This window comes from Cyprinus carpio, chromosome A1 (genome assembly GCF_018340385.1).
Source record: "Cyprinus carpio isolate SPL01 chromosome A1, ASM1834038v1, whole genome shotgun sequence".
Taxonomy (NCBI): Eukaryota; Metazoa; Chordata; class Actinopteri; order Cypriniformes; family Cyprinidae; genus Cyprinus; species Cyprinus carpio.
Window position 1 is genome coordinate 30,065,805 of NC_056572.1, and position 17,938 is coordinate 30,083,742.

Below are 17,938 nucleotides of genomic sequence, written 5' to 3' on the forward strand. Positions count from 1 at the left end.
TAGAAGGATTTCTAAAGGATCTTGTGACACCGACGACTGGAAACAATTAATGGTTACAGAAGACAGTTTTGCAATCACAAAAAAAAAAAAAAAAAATATATATAAATATATAGATATATATATATATATATATAGATGAGTAGACAGATTATTTAAATAGATAAATTAATAATAATAAAAATAAATATTATTAGATTATTACAATAGATTTATATATTAAACATATTTTAAATAGTAATTAGTGCTATATTTATAAATGTAAACTCAAATGTATTGTTTTATATACAACAAATATCTATATAAACACACACACACACACACACACACACACACACACACACACACACACACACACACACACACACACATATTATCTTGTTATATACAGAGGTTATATACATATACAGAGTTTAACTTGGAATGTTTCCTTAAAAACAAATAGAAGTCAATCACAATTAAAATAAATCAATAAATAAAAACATCAACACTGCACAAGAAGCTCATAAATTTGATGAACTCACAAACCATGTTCCTAATTTGCAAGTCTTAATGAACACTTTTAAAGTTGTGGCAGCACGGCTCGTGTTAAATGTGATATCTTCATTTCCAGTCCCTGATTTGCTTGGTCTGATCTCATCATAATCGCAGTGGATCACAAACATAAATCTCTTTAACGCTGTCAGTCTTGTAATACACTCCAGTGAGTAATTCATTACGGCATGAGCTCCCACTTTTTAACTCGCCCTAAAGCGCAGCCAGACTGTTAAATCTATAATTTCCCTAGAGTTTTTTCTTTCTTTCCTGTTCTGTTTCAGTGTGCCACTAGTCTTAAGTTTGTGCCAATTTCAAAAATAAATAAATAAATATAATCAGCCTGAAATATAATTGAATCAGTGAGGCTGAACCGTTTGGAATCCTTATCATTGACAGAGAGCTGGAGGTGTGGGGTCTAAGGATTGTGTGTATGAGCTCCACGGTTTACACCATCACTGAATGCTTGAACTGCTTTGGGCTGGGTTTTTTCTGTTCCGTTGGGTTTGTAAAGCTTTAAACAGACCATGTTCTTCTCATAGCAACTTTATGGACACAAGTTTCGATTATATTATCAGATCAATAGCCCTCTTGCTGATGTAATATGGGTCAATGCAACTTCTTCAAGGGCCTGTCCTGTTTCTTTCCGGGCATATAAAACTGTTAGTGTCCACTTCGGAATAGGTTTCCATTTCAATTGCGCTCTTGACACAGCTCTCCAGGGCAATAGTATTATTAAGTAGAGCAGGGCAGCAGAGATCGGCAGCCCATTCGTCAAACAGGACATGCTAATGCTAACCATAGTGGCTGGAACCTAAAAGACCAGCTCATCAATCATTACTGCCAACTCAACCAACATGACCCATATGCCAACCAATCAGCAGTGCTGTTTGGGCTGGTCATTTGATGGATACCTTATTTTCTTTCTATTTTTCAAATATGCTGCATTGTTAAAAAAATATGATTTTGTAAATTGTAAATGATTTTTGGCAAATGAAACTGATTATTGGAGTACATGAAAATACTATTTTAGTCTTTCTACTTCAAAATTTCAGGTTTAATTCAATGTGTTACTTGCCATTTCTAGTAATCATTTATTTATACTACCAAAATTGCTTCAAAGTATCTCCTACACCATTTTTGTTCAAATTTAGTGAGATGTTTGATATGAATCGGAGATTAATGGGATTGGCAGCAAGTTTTCATTGTACCAAGTCTCATTTTTTTGCTGGGTTCTGAAAGTGTGATGGATTGATAATGTATATTCATACAAAACTACCTTAAATAAACACTACAATTGTAAAAACTCTGGAGCACCAAAAATGACAATCCAATCAATCAATCAATCGATCAATCAGTCAATCAATCGATCAATCAGTCAATCAATCGATCAATCAATCAATCAATAAATCAATCAATCAATGTGCCTTTAGGTCAGGACTATCATAATAAATGTTTTGTCTGGTCTCACATAAAGTATGGATTACACTTCAAATATATAACAACTTTTATGATACTTTTTCAATAAGGTAATTTTGGACACCTATCACAGCTGCTCTGAGTGTAAGTGGACAACACTACACTGATAAAAAAGGTATGCATGTATGTATGTATATATGTATGTATAAATAAATAGACAGACAAATAAATAAATAAGCAAGTAAAGAAATAAATTATTTTGCTGCTGTAAGTTAATTTATTGGGTCGAGTTGGATTAAATAAGATTTCTGAATTTAAGTCAGTTAATTACAAGTAAATAAATAAATAAATTGCCACATTTACTGTTGCTCTGGGAAATGTTGTAGGGAAATTTCAATAGGAATCTACATGTTTGAGAGTTTCTCACGAGGGTGAAAAAGTTCGCCATGCATATTTTGCTCAAGTTCGGAAATTCACTGTGCTGACCAACAAAGGTGCTTGTTTTGAAAGGGACTTTTATGAGAGCAATGCTTCAAATGCTATTGAGAATGGACCTTTTCTCCCATGAAACTTTGCTAATATGACTGTACAAGTGAAAATCTGATAGTAAACACAAACCAAGCATTAATTAAACCCACATAAGTCAAAAATAAATGGTGCCACATTGCCTTGCTATGCTATCCAATCATTCTTTGCTCTAAAAACACAGATTCAAACTTTATGGGTGCATGCAGCTTTATAGGATAACAGTCATCCAAAATAAATAAATAAACTATACATATACATGTTTACTACTTCTTGTGCTTAATCAACACAGTGAGAGATATGTGTGACATAGTCATAAAGACACACTTCCCTTAAAATTGATCACGTGAGATCCATCTGAAACTAATTTTAATAACAGACGTCTAAAAAATGGTGACATTTACATTTCTGTGTGAGCTGTTTCTTTAAGTCAGACGTGTTCAGATTGTATTCAGATGATGCTAGAATCCACCAGACTGAACATAAGCGCATATATCAGTCATACAAGCTGCCACATGCTTTGAAGCTGTTATGGATTAATGCCTCTCCATCTGCATTTCTATACCTGACGCAGACATATGAAAATACATTATGCAGATGCATGTGTCTCGCTGACTGTCATTTGACTTTCGGTTGTGTGGAAATAGATGGAAGGAGCAGGAGAAGACAGAGAGACACAGGTAGCAAAGAAAAGAACAAATCGGAGCATGAGACACTGCGGATGCTCCATAGAAATGTAGTAAAAACGATGAAATACCGATTATGCTATTTCGCACACCTACTTTGCAAAGCTTTGATCAGCACTATGAAGTGAAATGCAGATAATTCAAGAACAAGTAATTCTAGTTTTAGATAAAATTAAGGCTGGTTGGCGCTGGCCTTGCCGACTTCTCTTTTATAATGTCACACATTACCAAGGGCAATTAATTTTATCTTCTTTTCTCCGTCTCCAAACTCATGCCGTCTCGCAAAATCCACCTCCGTATCTTTCCTCTGATTCTTTGAATGTTAAGTCCCTATCAGTGACTTGAAGCATAAGAGCAGAGGTTTCTGGGAAGACAAAGGTTAATGAAGCAGCAGATGAGGTGGCTGGAGAGATGCTTAGAGAGTGCGGTGGAGAATCTTTGAGTCCCGCTGTGCAGCGCTACGTCGCCTCTGATAGAATATTAATGAAATTAGGAACGTGTTTCGGCTCCATCTTAAACTAATTGGATTGTCTCACTCCTGTAAATCCTGACTATAACAAGGTCGGCCACGAATGCCTTTTTTTTGTAACTGCTAACCTGACTTGGATAAATGGTCTTCTGAATCTGGAATTCAGATTCCTTTTTTTAGGTATGTGGCCTACGTATAGATAAAAACCATTAAGATGGAAGAGCAGAATGAGTCAAAGCATGTTGTAGGCCAAACTTAAACGTGTCGCAAAGACCCAGAAAGGAACTTAGCTTTTTAATACGATGGTCTTAATAAATAAAAATAAATAAATAAATAAATACAAATGTTCTGTGAAGAAGAAGAAAAAAAAATTATCTTCTCTTTAGTTTATGAATTTACACACAAAGTTCCTGCAAATGCAAACTAGATGAATAATTATGATACATCTATCGATATTGTTTTTCTATATTTTAAATCTCATCCTTACTGTTGAGCCAATATTGCAGTCTTCTTTCTTTTTTCCATACAACGCTGTGTTCATCTCACTTCAGAACATAAATCATACTTGTGTCATTTATTCATAAAAACAATTATTTTATCATGGATATTTAAAAATAAATGACAGCAGTAATATGTTTGACACTATTGTCTTTAAAAATTCCTATTGAAGAAATGCATTACTGCTTGATTCAGATGGCAGTATTCAACTATCTTCCAAATGTGATCATCTAAGTCGATGTTTCTTACATTCTCTCAGTGTGGGGCTGTGCTCCCTAGGAGGATTCTCAGTGAACAACTACTTAAATTTAAATCTGCTCCTCATAAAGACTTCTGAAAAGTATAGTATATGAGTCATACTGACTACTTTTACAACACTTTTATGTCCTTTTTTGAGATTTTCAGTTTGAATCGCTGTCCTGTCATTTTTCATTTTTTCCTAATTTTTCTTTTGGATTCTACAAATAACACAATAATAATAATATGAGTTTGGAATGATATGAGGGTAAAAAAATATTTCTCTTTCAAAGAAGAAATCACAGAATGAATGAACGAATGAACAGACAAACAAACAAACAATAGTATTCTTTATATATATAATATAAATAAATATAGATATATATATATATATATATATATTATTTTTATTATTATAGTGTTGTTGTCTTACAAATTCATTTTCATATATATATATATATATATATTATATCTCTAATATATAGATAATATTTATATATTGAAAATTTGCAATTAAACCCAAGGTTTACAAGAAAAAAAAAAAAAAAAAAAAAACTGTAGGCCTACAAAAATTTTTGGGGGGAACTTTTGGTTTTTTTTTCACAATATGAAAGTAAAAAGATTTGTAATAAAAAGTGTACGTTTGCTTCTTTGTAAAAATGTACTGTATGTATTGGTTTTTCATCAGAAAGCCAAAAGAAAGAAAAAAGTGGTTAATTTTTACAGCAGTTTTTCAGCTTAACAGTATTCAACAACTTGTGAATATTGTTGTCAACATTTATGTAAAATCTATTAATTTTGACCCCACTTTTAGAAAGCATACATAAACATACATTATAAAATAAAAATAAAAAAACAACAAACAGTTTACCTAATTTAAAAGTGACAAAAACATTTATTAAACACTTTTTAACACTATTTTTAACACTAATTTAACTTGTTAAAGCAAAAAAAAAAAAAAAAAAAAAAAAAAAAAAAAAAAAAAAAAAAAAAAAAAAGAAGAAAATGTATTAAATACCCAGAAATATATTTAAAAGGAAAAAGGAAAGGAAAGGAAAATAATAATTTTTATTATTAAAAAATAACAAATCTGAAGTGTGTGAAGTGAAATGATATGTGGAGATTTCTTAAAAACTTACAAAATTAAACCATATTATTGCTTTGTTTAAAGACTGACCTGTTAAATCCAACAATGCACAGCAAACTTTTATCTAAAGCCTTATTAAGAAAAAAGAAAAAGGAGGGTGCCGTAAGAAAACAGTACCAGAAAAGGTTAATACTATTATAATCTTATTGACCAGTAGAGGACACTTAATCTATGCTTATTGAATTTGTGATCAGATGAAAATGAAGTCTCGTTGAAAAATGTGTACATAAGCTTGCAAAGACGCATATGCAGTCCTTATTTAAGCACACACACACAAAACACAGCAGCACACACACTCTTTCTTCCTCTGATGACTAAACATCATTAAAAAAACTGTTAACCATGCTGTTTTGCCTTACAGTGCTTACGCTTATGTTTTCACTGCACACAAATCTCTGCAACAGTCTTTGTAGGTGTGTACAGGTGGGCCGCATTTCCCCCCCCGCATCCAGCACAGGAATGACTGAGCGCTAAGTTGCTTTTCCTCCCTTGCTGATGTTACAGATCTGAGGACTGATTCTGCTCCCTGAACTCAGAGCTGTGTTTTGTGTTTTTCTGCACTTATTAGAGATGCAGGTGGTGAACCCGTCCATATTGCCTTATTAACACAGGCTATTGTTTGCTCACAGGAGAACTGACCAATTAGGGTGAAATGCTGTGTCGGGTCCCAGGTGAGTGCTCAAGGTGTTCACAAAACATCCAAGATGCTGTTATTTAAGGTTGCCTTGGGAGACGGGTGCTGGGATAACTCAGGCCGGTTATTGAGTGTCTGTATGTGTGTGTGTGTGTGTGGAAGAGAGAGGTAGTTTTTGTTTGAGCTGTGAAAAAAAGTGCTTTTGAATCAATCTTAATATATTATTATTATTATTATTCTGCAGAATACAAAGGAAGATATATAAAAAAAAACTGAAAAGGGAGGGGTGACAAACAAAAATGAATTTCTTTTTTTGTGAACTATGCCAATTTTTATTTTTTATTTTTTTGGAAGATGAACATGAGCTTGCTGTGGCAGGTTCAAGCAGAATAAATAATTGGAGTCATCCTGCATACATCACCAGTGAAAAGCTTTTTTATTAGAAGACCCAGATATGATATTTTGATAAATACTGTAAATGAATTAAACATGCATGGATGAATAGTTAACAATAAGATCAATAACATGCATTTGGAAAACAGATTTTCTAAATGCATTTTCATTTCAGAAATGGAAAATGCAAATGTAAAACTGCTGACTGCTCTATACAGAAAAAGCACATCCCATTTTAATGTAAATGAAAAACACTTAAACACATAAACATCAGCTCACAATACTGAAGAATAACCTCCATCTAGTGGCTGAGACAATGCATGCACAGTTTACTGCTGTTGCTGAAGGTCAGGACGATTGAAAACACAAAGAAAATCAGCTAAATGTTAAAAATCTTTCTCAGGAGACACAGTCTCGTGCTCTGACTGAAAGATTGTGCTGATGGTTCAGTTTTAGGGCTCGTCTTTGAGGGAGCAGATGGCACTCGTGGGGTTGCCAGGCGACAGGAGAAACTGATTATAGCTCAAGCATTCCAGCACTTGCATGCAATACCTTGAAAACTATCAAAAAACTCTGTCTTTAAACTTACAGTACAACAACCTACACTATTAAAAATTCTTTATTGGTATCTATGGTTCCATCAAGAATCACACATCATCCATGGAATCTTAAAAGCTTCTTTATAGTGGAAAAAGATTATTTTAAAAGTATAGTTCACCCAAAAATAACCCTCATGCTGTTCCAAACCCGCATGACTTTCTTTCTTCTTTTGAGCACGAAAGAAGATATTTTGAAGAATGCTGGTAACCATACAGTTGCTGGTAGCCATTTACTTCAATGGTAGCAAAAAAATAAAAAGTAAATATGTGGAAGTCAATGGCTACCAGCAACTGTTTGGTTACCAACATTCTTCAAAATATGTATCCAACAGAAGAAAGAAACTTATATGGTTTTGAAAGAACATGAGGGTGAGTAATGATGACAATATTTTCAAGAACTGCTCACGAAAGGTTTTTTAGGGAACCCCAAATGGTTCTTCTAGAGCATTTCTGACAAACCGCCTTTTTTAGAGTGTAGATCAAACTGTAAATAATCAATTAACAATAAGAGATATTGCATAATGGAAAATGCCCTCCTTTCATAATGACGAAACAAATGTCAAGGCAGAAAGGCAGCATTAATCTTTCATGTTGGAATCCTTTAGCTCAGACACAAGGCTTTTGTCTATAATGTACTTTCAAAGTTTTTCATCTCTTATTCTCTTTGTATGCACACATCCTTTCTTTCTCTCCCTATACATGAAAACATGAGTTCAATTCTTTCCCCAAAAAGATCAACCCCTGTTATCTGGCAATTATCTTTCCAAAGACACATATGCGAGCGTACGAGCTTGTCGACGGGGCGAGGGGTGTAAAGCCAAACCGTGGGTGAACCAGGGAGCTGCTCAGGCAAGCTGAGCCTAATTAAAGCTTTGGGAAGAGAAAGGTCAGTGAGGCTGTGACTTCCACCGACGAGGGAAAATGTGAAGTCTTCATATGAGAATGAGAAATGTCAGACATAGGCCTGAGCAAACCAAGCAAAGGTCTCATGTATGATTGAGAGTCTGCTGAAGAGATGAGATAACAAGCGGCGATTTGAGGCACAAGGAAGGGAATGCAGACGAGAGGGGGTCATTTAAAACATTTTGGCTGAAAACATGGCGCTGAGTGGCCACTCATAACAAGTTGATGTTCTGTGAATCAACAAGACATGTTGACAAAACAATTACATTTTGGCATGATTAAAAAGAATATAGCTTCAGACTTCCATTGTCTGGACCAAAAAAAAAAAAAAGAAAAAAGAAAAAAAAAAACATATAACATTTTTATTTTGATATGCCACTGATATGTTTGGTTATGTACTTGCAGTACAATATGCTAATATATAATAATACAATATATACATAATTAATATACATATAAAATAATATATTATTTGAAATATTATTATTCTAAATTAAATATAATATGTTTGTTTCTTCAATATTTCCTGACATGCAAAAAATGTTTCCCCTCAATATTATTATTATTATTATAATTACTATTATTATTATTAACAATAAGTCAAATCAATTTTATATGTGTATAGCACTTTTCACAATACACATTGTTTCAATATAATATAATATAATATAATATAATATAATATAATATAATATAATATAATATAATATAATTAATATAATATAATATAATATAATTTTTATTTTTTCCTTTATATTTGTATGGCCAAAAATATAAGCAGACAATGACAAACTGCACACGCATGAGATCATTAATCAAAACATTGCATTACCAGCACTGTGTGGGCCAATGTGACCAATAATAGTTTGAACTAAGATGAAATGAAGCCCTCCTAAGAATTTTTTGTTCATTACTGAGAATGCATTGAGAGTATCCTCATTAATAAAATAAATAAAGAATGAATTCTTAAATAAAGGAAACTTTTTCCCAAAGTTGATCGTTTTGTCTTTTTTATGCAAGAGTATGGCTACTCTCTCTCTCTCTCTCTCTCTCTCTGTTTTAATCACCTCTCTGTTCTCTACTCATTGCAGGCGTTTTGAAATGATGCCTGAGGGCTAACAGATGTTCATCTTTATTTCTTTCCCAGTTAGGCCGTTTGCTTCCGCCCCATCAGTGAGTGTTTCCCCTGCAGAGCTCATTCCATAAGAACTGCCCACACCACCTCAGAAACTGACTGAAAAGCTCACCCATTAAGACTAGCGTCTTGCGTTTTCTCTTTATTGGCACAAAAAAAAAAAAAAAAAAAAACTGCTACAGCTTCAGTTCTTGCAAAGTGAATCATGAATTAAAGATAGATCTGAATTTTAGAGCCGCCGTATGTGTCTCGTTTCACAACGGCTGCTAGTTTCTTTAAGCCTTTGCAATATTTACCCAATTTCTGATGCCAAAGTTGAGTTCCTATGCTAAGAGAGAGTCTTGCTATATAAGAAAACAACACAAACAAATACCTCCTTTAAAATAAAGGCTGCAAAAGGAGGTTTTCAAAGCAATGCCATATTACCATCATTAATAATCTAAAGAACCTGGAATGGAAAGAGTTCATGGATTCTATGGATGTTCTACATGGAACCATGGATGTTAATGCCATAGAACAATGCCTTCATTCATTAATGCCATCTAAGCAATAGCCATAGAAGTATCATTTTGGTTTCTTCTTAAACTGTGAAGACACATTCTAATAATCTAAGGAACCTTTCATGGAATGGAAAGATTACATGGATGTTCTACCTGGAACCATGAATGCCAATACGCATTATTTTTACTGTGTACTGTACTGAGTGTAATGCATAATTACACTTACTTCACCCCTTTGGTGTCAACAGCAAATGCCAAAAGCTTAGAGAGCTTCCTACACAAATGATCTGAATCTCAACTTTGATTTAGTGACTTTAACTGCCTTAACCATCAGCTATCGCCGTTTATCATGAGGTCACTATCAGCCCTTCATTCCCAGCTGGCTGTGTGTGTGGTGTGCTCCTGACAAGTGGGTGTTTAATGTGGAGGTTTTATTTTTTAAAATGTGCCTTTTTGTGAAAGGTAGAAATGATGAAAACAGGTCCTTGAACATTAAAGTGCATGAGATGTCCTCAGGGATGGAGTGCAAACTCTGTTTACCTGCTAGTTACTGTAATTTCATACTCATAAAGCATGGATAGTGTTAAACATACACACATTCACAACTACACACAGATACACAGTTGTATGCTGGTAAACTTCAAGTGGGGTTCATATGACTGAGCAAAATAGGGTTTTTTGCAGGCCAACAGAGAGCCATTAAATGAAAAAAAAAAAAAAAAGTTGAAAATTCGCTTTGAGGATACAGTTCACTCGCTCTTATCTGAATGAAAGGTCCCTTGTGAAAACAATTACAGGCTGGGGCACTAGAGGAGAACAGACTGTCAAAACATTTTTACGTTTCATTATTTAATAGTGGGTTTTCATCTCTGTATGTGTATGACTTTGTGTAGGTAGGTTTTGCTACCCTCGTGAGATCGTAATATTTATATTTGCAGAAGGAAAGCAAAACCTAATTAAATCACACTGAAAGGGCATTTCCACAAGGAAAATATTCATTAAGATTCATTAAGATGCACATTTAATCACTCATTCTGCATTTAGCTTATATTAAAGTAATGTAAAATGTTAATTTTGTCATAATTTACCCATGCCATGTCATTCATACCGAAACCTTTAGGTCTTTTTCTTCTGAAGAGCACAAATGAAGTAACAATGTACTGCACGTTTAATGGTGACTGGAGTGTGTGAGTTTCAAAAAGGACACAAAAGCATCATACAGGATCATAAAAGTATGCTATAATGCAATGGATTTGAACAAACTGACGTCAAAGTTGATTTTTTGCTCCAAATATTTCAGGCTGTCCTTGGAGCATTAATGAGAGAATAAGCAATGCCTGATTCAAGATTTGTTCTTTCGAGATATTTTCAGTGAATCAGTTGATCTAATTCATCCACTGTCTGAATCATTCAGACTACTGTGAATGAATTAGATCAACTGATTCAGATGACTCAAAAGTCCATTCACAGCAGTCAGCAACCAACAGAAAAGAAAGATTATGAGAGAATTATTTCTCTCTCTCTCTCTCTCTCTCTCTCTCTCTCTCTCTCTCTCTCTCTCTCTCTCTCTCTCTCAGGGAAAAAAATATATTGCATGAGTCATGTACTGTACATTGTTGGGAAGGTTACTTTGGAAATGTAAGAGGTTACAGATAACAAGTTTTTAAAATGTATTTAAACCCTATTTAACCCTATTTAAAATGTAATAAGTAGTGTAACTATTTTAACTACTTTAATAAAGTAACGTAACTGATAACATTTGATTACTTTTTGATTACTTTTCTAAATTTCAAATGAATGTTTTCAAATGTTAATCATTTTGAAACAATTAAAGCAGGCACGGTTAACAGTACAGTAGGACTCAACACTGATTACCGTCAGATTTTCGAAATCCTTCATAACTTCAATTAAGATTATAATAATTTCATTTTAAACCACAGACACTACAAAATCAGACTTTAGTACCTATTTTTACTTTGAGACCGTTCTGAGGTTAAAGAAAGATTTCAAATCAAATACTTTAATAGCTATGATAATGTTTTTGAAATCAACAAGAAATGACAAGAAACACTGGCATCTAACAGTACCTTGGAAGAAAACAGTTAATCCTAAAAAAAAAAAAAAAAAAAAAAAAAAAAAAAAAAAACCTGTAATTTAATTAAGCTTGTTGTTGTTGTTGTTGTTTTTTTTTTTTTTTGTTTGTTTTTTTTTTCTCTCAGTAACTGATTACAGTCACATTTATTTTGTAATTAAATTACATAACTCCATTACATGTAACTAGTTATGCCCCAACACTGGTCATGTAGACTACTTTTTAATTTTTTTTATGCCACTTTGCATCTTTATTTTGTATTTATTTTTGGTGCCTGGATTCTTTATAAGACTCATTCACTATGACTTGTGCATTGGGGGAAAATTACCAGTAAATTTTTTAAAAATTTCTCTCACTTTATATTTTAGGTGGCCTTAACTACTCTGTACTTACACTTACATTAATCATTTGATACAATGCACTTATTGCGTACATACATGTTTTTACATTGTACTTACATATTTAAAAATACCTGCATGTAAATTCCACCTGTAATTAATTTCTGTTACACCGTTGACCCATTTCTTACACCTTAACCTATCTTTAAACCTACCCATACCACCAAATCTGTCCCTAACTTTACCCGTATCCCACCCCAATAAGAGTGTTCTGCAATACAACATAAACACAATAAGTACATTGTACTTATTTTTTTAGCATTATTATTTATTTATTTATTTATTTATTTATTTATTTATGTTTAAGTACATAGCTGTTATAAAGTGGGAACAACATTTCTCCTTTTGTTTTGACACTGATGTAATCATTTTTTTGATATCAAACTTACTGTAAGTAAATGGTTAAATAGCATGACACATACTGAATGGATGGAAGTTGTCTTTAGTAAGGATTTATATTAATAGGATTGCTTTTTTTACACACATTTAATCCAGTGAAGCTTAGCCTGTAAAGAAATGACTCGTCTTGAGTTATCGTCTTAAAATACAGACACATCAGTCAAGAATAATGTTTTTCTAAGCCATGAGTGATTTGAGTCTAACTTGCATCCAAGTGAAGAGCCATGGTCTAAATCTGGTCTAAATAATATAATATTGTATAACAAAAAAGGGGCTGAATGTTATTGGAGGATAAATAATCAGATGTGGACCTTGTGGTTTTGGTGGCAAAATGTCATGTGGATAATTTGTTCAAGGCAGTGGGAGAAAAATTAGCAATGCCAGAAATGCTTTGTAGTGAATATGAAATTTACTCAAGATGAAATTGCTATTATACTCTGTCCTGAAATAGCCGGTGCTCTATGGAAGAATGACTTTATTTTATTATACATTTCACAAAGAAATTTCTCAGTGTGGAAAATCTGAGTGGCTTTTAGAAGTGCATTACAGGGTGTGACAAATTGAATTTGAGGCATCAACAAATACAGAAATATGCCAAAATCTGGGGGTGTTCCTGCAACTTTATGTTTTGCAAGCTATACAGTCCTATAGCAAAGATTATATGAAGTCAGAGTGTAATGAGATGGAGAAATTGAATTCGCCCTGTAAAACTGACTGTCATATTGGGATTAAATATTTCTCAAAAATCATTAAAGGATGGTGGATAATTAGTGAGGTAAGAGCCAAATCACCGTGCGATAGTCTTGAACAGTGAGCGCCACTTGGAAAAGGTAAATGCGCGCAGCAGAAAGTGCAACCACAGCAGATTGTAGACAGTGGAGAGGAAAATGAAACGGCGGCACTGCCAAAACCCTGCAAGAAAAGCGGTCAGCTATGGGTGGGAGACTGTCAGTGAGAGAGAACACAAAAACCAATACTGAATGAATTAAAGTGGTAATTTCTGTATTTAGGATACTGTATCATACTTTGCGGTCTGCAGAGCGAATATCACATCCATTGGATATTTTACCAAGCCAGTATATATTTCTTTTGTATTTTTGCTAAAATATGCTTATGCAGCATTTGAAAATGGGTTTATAATATCTTGACCAGCAGACAGTTAAAACAAAAGTAATTATGCATACACTATTCTTTGCAAACTTGGGGTCGGCAAGATTTTTTTTAATGTTCTTGAAAGACATCTCGTTTGCTCATCAAGGCTGCATTTACTTGATCAAAAATATAGTGAAAATAGCTATGAATATCTATTTCAATATTTATGAAATTTTATAACAATTAATATTTTGTGGAAACAGGTTTTTTACAGGTTTTATACAGTTTTTTTTTATCAATATTTCAATATCTTTTGTAACATTTGAAATGATTTTCACTGCCACTTAATTTCATGCATGCTTGTTGAATAAAAATAGACCCCCTAACTTTTGAAAGGTTGTGTATTTATAATCTTTTTACAATTACACACACAATTTTAGTATATATTAATCTTCAGCAAATCTCAAAATGAACATTTTTAATAGTACATAATACATTTTATAATATACTGTACATTTTAGTTCATTATAATGTTGATTAAATTTAGATTAGATTGTTTAATTTATTTTAGTTTAATTATACTTTAATTAGACATAACTTAATTAACTAAAATATTTTGTCTAAATAATTGTTATATTTATTTTTGTCTTAGTACACAGTATTAGAAAAACACTTCAAGAAACAAGAAATTTTATATCATACAGTATTAGATATAAAATTAAGTAATTGTGTGTGTGAGGGAGAAAATTTTAATTTATTAAGTTTATTTTTGTATAACTTTTGTCATATTGGAGCCATATTCTATTATTCACATGCTCCCATTAAGCAGAAATTTCTACTGTTCTGGCAATAGAAATTGGCCAAAAAAACATACATATATCCTATACAATATGCTATATTTACTTTATCCTATACACAATATTTCTAAGTGAGTAATCACTTGCTGATGTGTTCTCTATGTTGAATATGTTCCAGTGTGTCATCGAGAACACTATCAACTAGCATTAATGGGTTAATCAAGCTCTACTCTCCACTCCACACTATACTCATTATGGCTCTTTGTGATATGCTGCATTGACCAGCACTGCTTCAATTCACCATTCACATTCAAACATAATTACTGCTTGTTTTATATAAATAGCCGTCCCACATTACATGTTCACATAAAAGCAGAAAAATGGATGTTGACTATTCTATTAGACCCAAAGCTGTTATTATGTTTACAGTAGAGCCCTTAATTATGACCCAGACCTGGTTTTACAATGTCAGTGGAAGTGAGAGGAGCTATTTATTTGAACCTGTGTTTCATCTTGATTACTGGCTGGAAAATGAAGCACTTAGATGCAACAAGAAGAAGGGACATCTCCTGTGGGTTCGGCTCTCCCCTCTGGTGTACAAGTTTAATACTTTGCTGAAGAAAATGATTGTCCTTTGGCATTCAGAGAGCATGAACAATACAGTATAGTGTTGAGCAGATGTTGATGACATTTGTGCGTGTGTTGGTGGTAGAGATGCCGTCTAGACACAATGTAATTAAATCAGCCGCTTCAGAACTGCTGGGAAATATGAATCCCTAAATAAGCACCCACAACTATTGGCAAAACAAAACTGATCTGTCAGAAAAACATCCCAGATTATTACATTATGATTGAGTGCCACGACTGCCACAGTTCCTGCATCTTAACTGAATAGTAAAGGGAACAAGACTGAGCAGCAGTGTGGGGAGAGAAAAAAAATAATTAAAATTAAAATTAAAATTAAAATTAAAATTAAAATTAAAATTAAAATTAAAATTAAATTAAATTAAATTACATTAAATAAAATAAAGTAGTAAAATAAATAAATAAATAAATAAATAAATAAATAAATCAAGTCAAGTAATAAAATAAAATAAAATAAAATAAAATAAAATAAAATAAAATAAAATAAAATAAAATAAAATAAAATAAAATACTTAGAAACAGCAACTTGCACAAATAAAGAAATGGTAGGTAACACATTGAAGTAAATGTGACACTTTGAAGAAAAAAGACTAAAATAGTATTCCTGTAAAGCATACTCCACAATCCAACAACATTTTTTATTTTTTTTTTATTTTTGAATTGCCTGTACTGGTTTCTGTTTGGAAAAGATTTAAGATTTGTGCATATTTAATTAGATAATGCCTCATATTGCGTAACCAAAAGTGTGACAAAACACAACATCCCCACAACAGGTTGTGCATAAAGGTTGTGTTTTCTTTCTAATATGTAGCTTTGGGAAATGAATAGATTCATTCTAGTGAATTGGTTTGTTCAGATGGTTCATCTGAATGAACTAAATTCCATAAAAATGATTCACTGATTCAAAACTCTGCTTAGATATGCTACTCTGCATTTTAAATCTTCTTTATTATAGCAAATTGTTTAGTTAAATGTTGTATATTAAATGAGTTCCAAATTTGAATTAAGTGTTCATTTCGTAAACATGGTAAACCTGAAAAATTCAGCAAATTTTAAAATAAGCGCACATAAAACATGGGAAAACTGAAATAAATAAATAAATAAATAAATAAACAAATCTTAATATTTCAATAAAGTTTAAGCTGTTTCATTTACTAGAAATGTACTATTCATTTACTGATTAAACTACAAAATATATGACCAGATACAATTATAAATACTTAAGTTTCCATAAAAATTCACACACTTCAGCTTATAGAACTTGATGACTAGCATGTAGCTTAGCACGTCTTAGTGTTAACTACTGGAGGCGTGTTCCATCTTCATTACTACCCATAATTAATTGACTAATAGCAACAGCTAAGTAGTAAACAACTTCTCTTGATAAAGAAAAGAGTAAAGGGGAAGAAAAAGAGGTTTGGAAAAGGAGGACAGAGAAAGATAGCTTACACTGTCAAAGCAAACTCCCAAGCCTCAAGCCATAAATACAAGCCTTCTTGTCATGCCTTTGATTAAAACACTAGCAATTTATGAATCTCTTTTCATCCTGTTCATAATTCATTATCCCTCAAAGTAAAAAAATAAAAAATACAGCCTTATCAATATTAATGATACAAGTGCGTTTTGCTTTGAATGCTACTATATCTCCAAGTGGAAATTGTGTGCTGTAGTCAGTGAATCTTTAAAATGCATTGATCTCATGAAAAGCTTGAGAGGTTAGTAAATACTACCAGAGGATAAATTAGCCAACAGCACACTGAGCCAAGAAGAAGACCTGAGAAATCCTTCCAACATGGTTAGCGGTCATAAACGGGGGCATGGGGGTTCGAGCTCCGCACGCACATAAGCATAATCACCTTGAAAAATGTTTTCACACCTTCGTAAAAGAGACATCATGAAGAGTAACAATGCATTGGTGTGGCAGAAGGAAGAAACGGATGCCATAAATCTTACCTTGCGCTTGTTGTTGGGGCTGACGTACAGATAGCTGAGGATGGTCTTTACTCCCACCTTTTCATTGAGTTTCTCGTAAGTGGTTCCGTAATCTGTTGACCTGAAATGTAATCAGAGGCTTTGATGAGAACTTGGGGAATCAGCTGTTGTAATTAAAGACTCACTGCGCATTTTAAACAAGGCTGGAGTGAATATGGAACTGTAGCTTATTCATGGAAGCGAAACACTTCTTAAGTGCTTAATTTGATTTAAGGAAGGTAATTACAGGTTTAAGAAATGTTGCAGCAATTTGTTTTTGTAATTATGCAGCGGCCATGACCCTGTACATTGCTTTAAAAAAAATGAATTAAAGAAAGAGATGGATGAATTGGCCTAGTCTCAGGATCATAGCTGAGTTTTCGTAAGAAAAGAAAAGTGCACTTAGTGTATTTATTATGCAAAATCACTGTGAATAAAATATAATGTTTTCCAAAACCTAAATGCATCTAATTTGTAATTGATTTCAAATGTATTATATTCTAATAAATCTATATTAAATGCTGATTAAAATTAGTATTTTTTTTACCCACATAAGTGTACTTTCATAATTGCTTCTGGTGTCTTTGAAATACAAAAAAAGGGTATTTCTGAATGTAGTTAATGTGAAATAAAATATACTTTAATGTCAGTTTAAGTTACAGTTAAATATATTTGTAAATACTTTTTTTTCTAATAATGAGGTTGCGATTAAGTATATTTAAAATGCATTTCAACAATCTATTAAAGTGTATATTAATTAAACACACTATAATGTGTTTTTAATAAGTAGTTTGGTTAAAATTAAATGTGACTGAATTTAAATTAATTTAGTTTTAATGCAGTGATAAGCATGCAATTTAAAGCATAT

General features: G+C 32.6%; 1 protein-coding gene across 1 annotated transcript in view; it reads right to left on the bottom strand.

Annotated features, from left to right (window-relative positions):
* Positions 1-17,938, bottom strand: part of LOC109105239 (VPS10 domain-containing receptor SorCS1) — a 152,898-nt gene that overhangs the window by 47,575 nt on the left and 87,385 nt on the right. Inside the window, 1 exon segment of the mRNA XM_042761704.1 lies at positions 17,053-17,152. Within this exon segment, the coding sequence (XP_042617638.1) occupies positions 17,053-17,152 (100 nt within the window).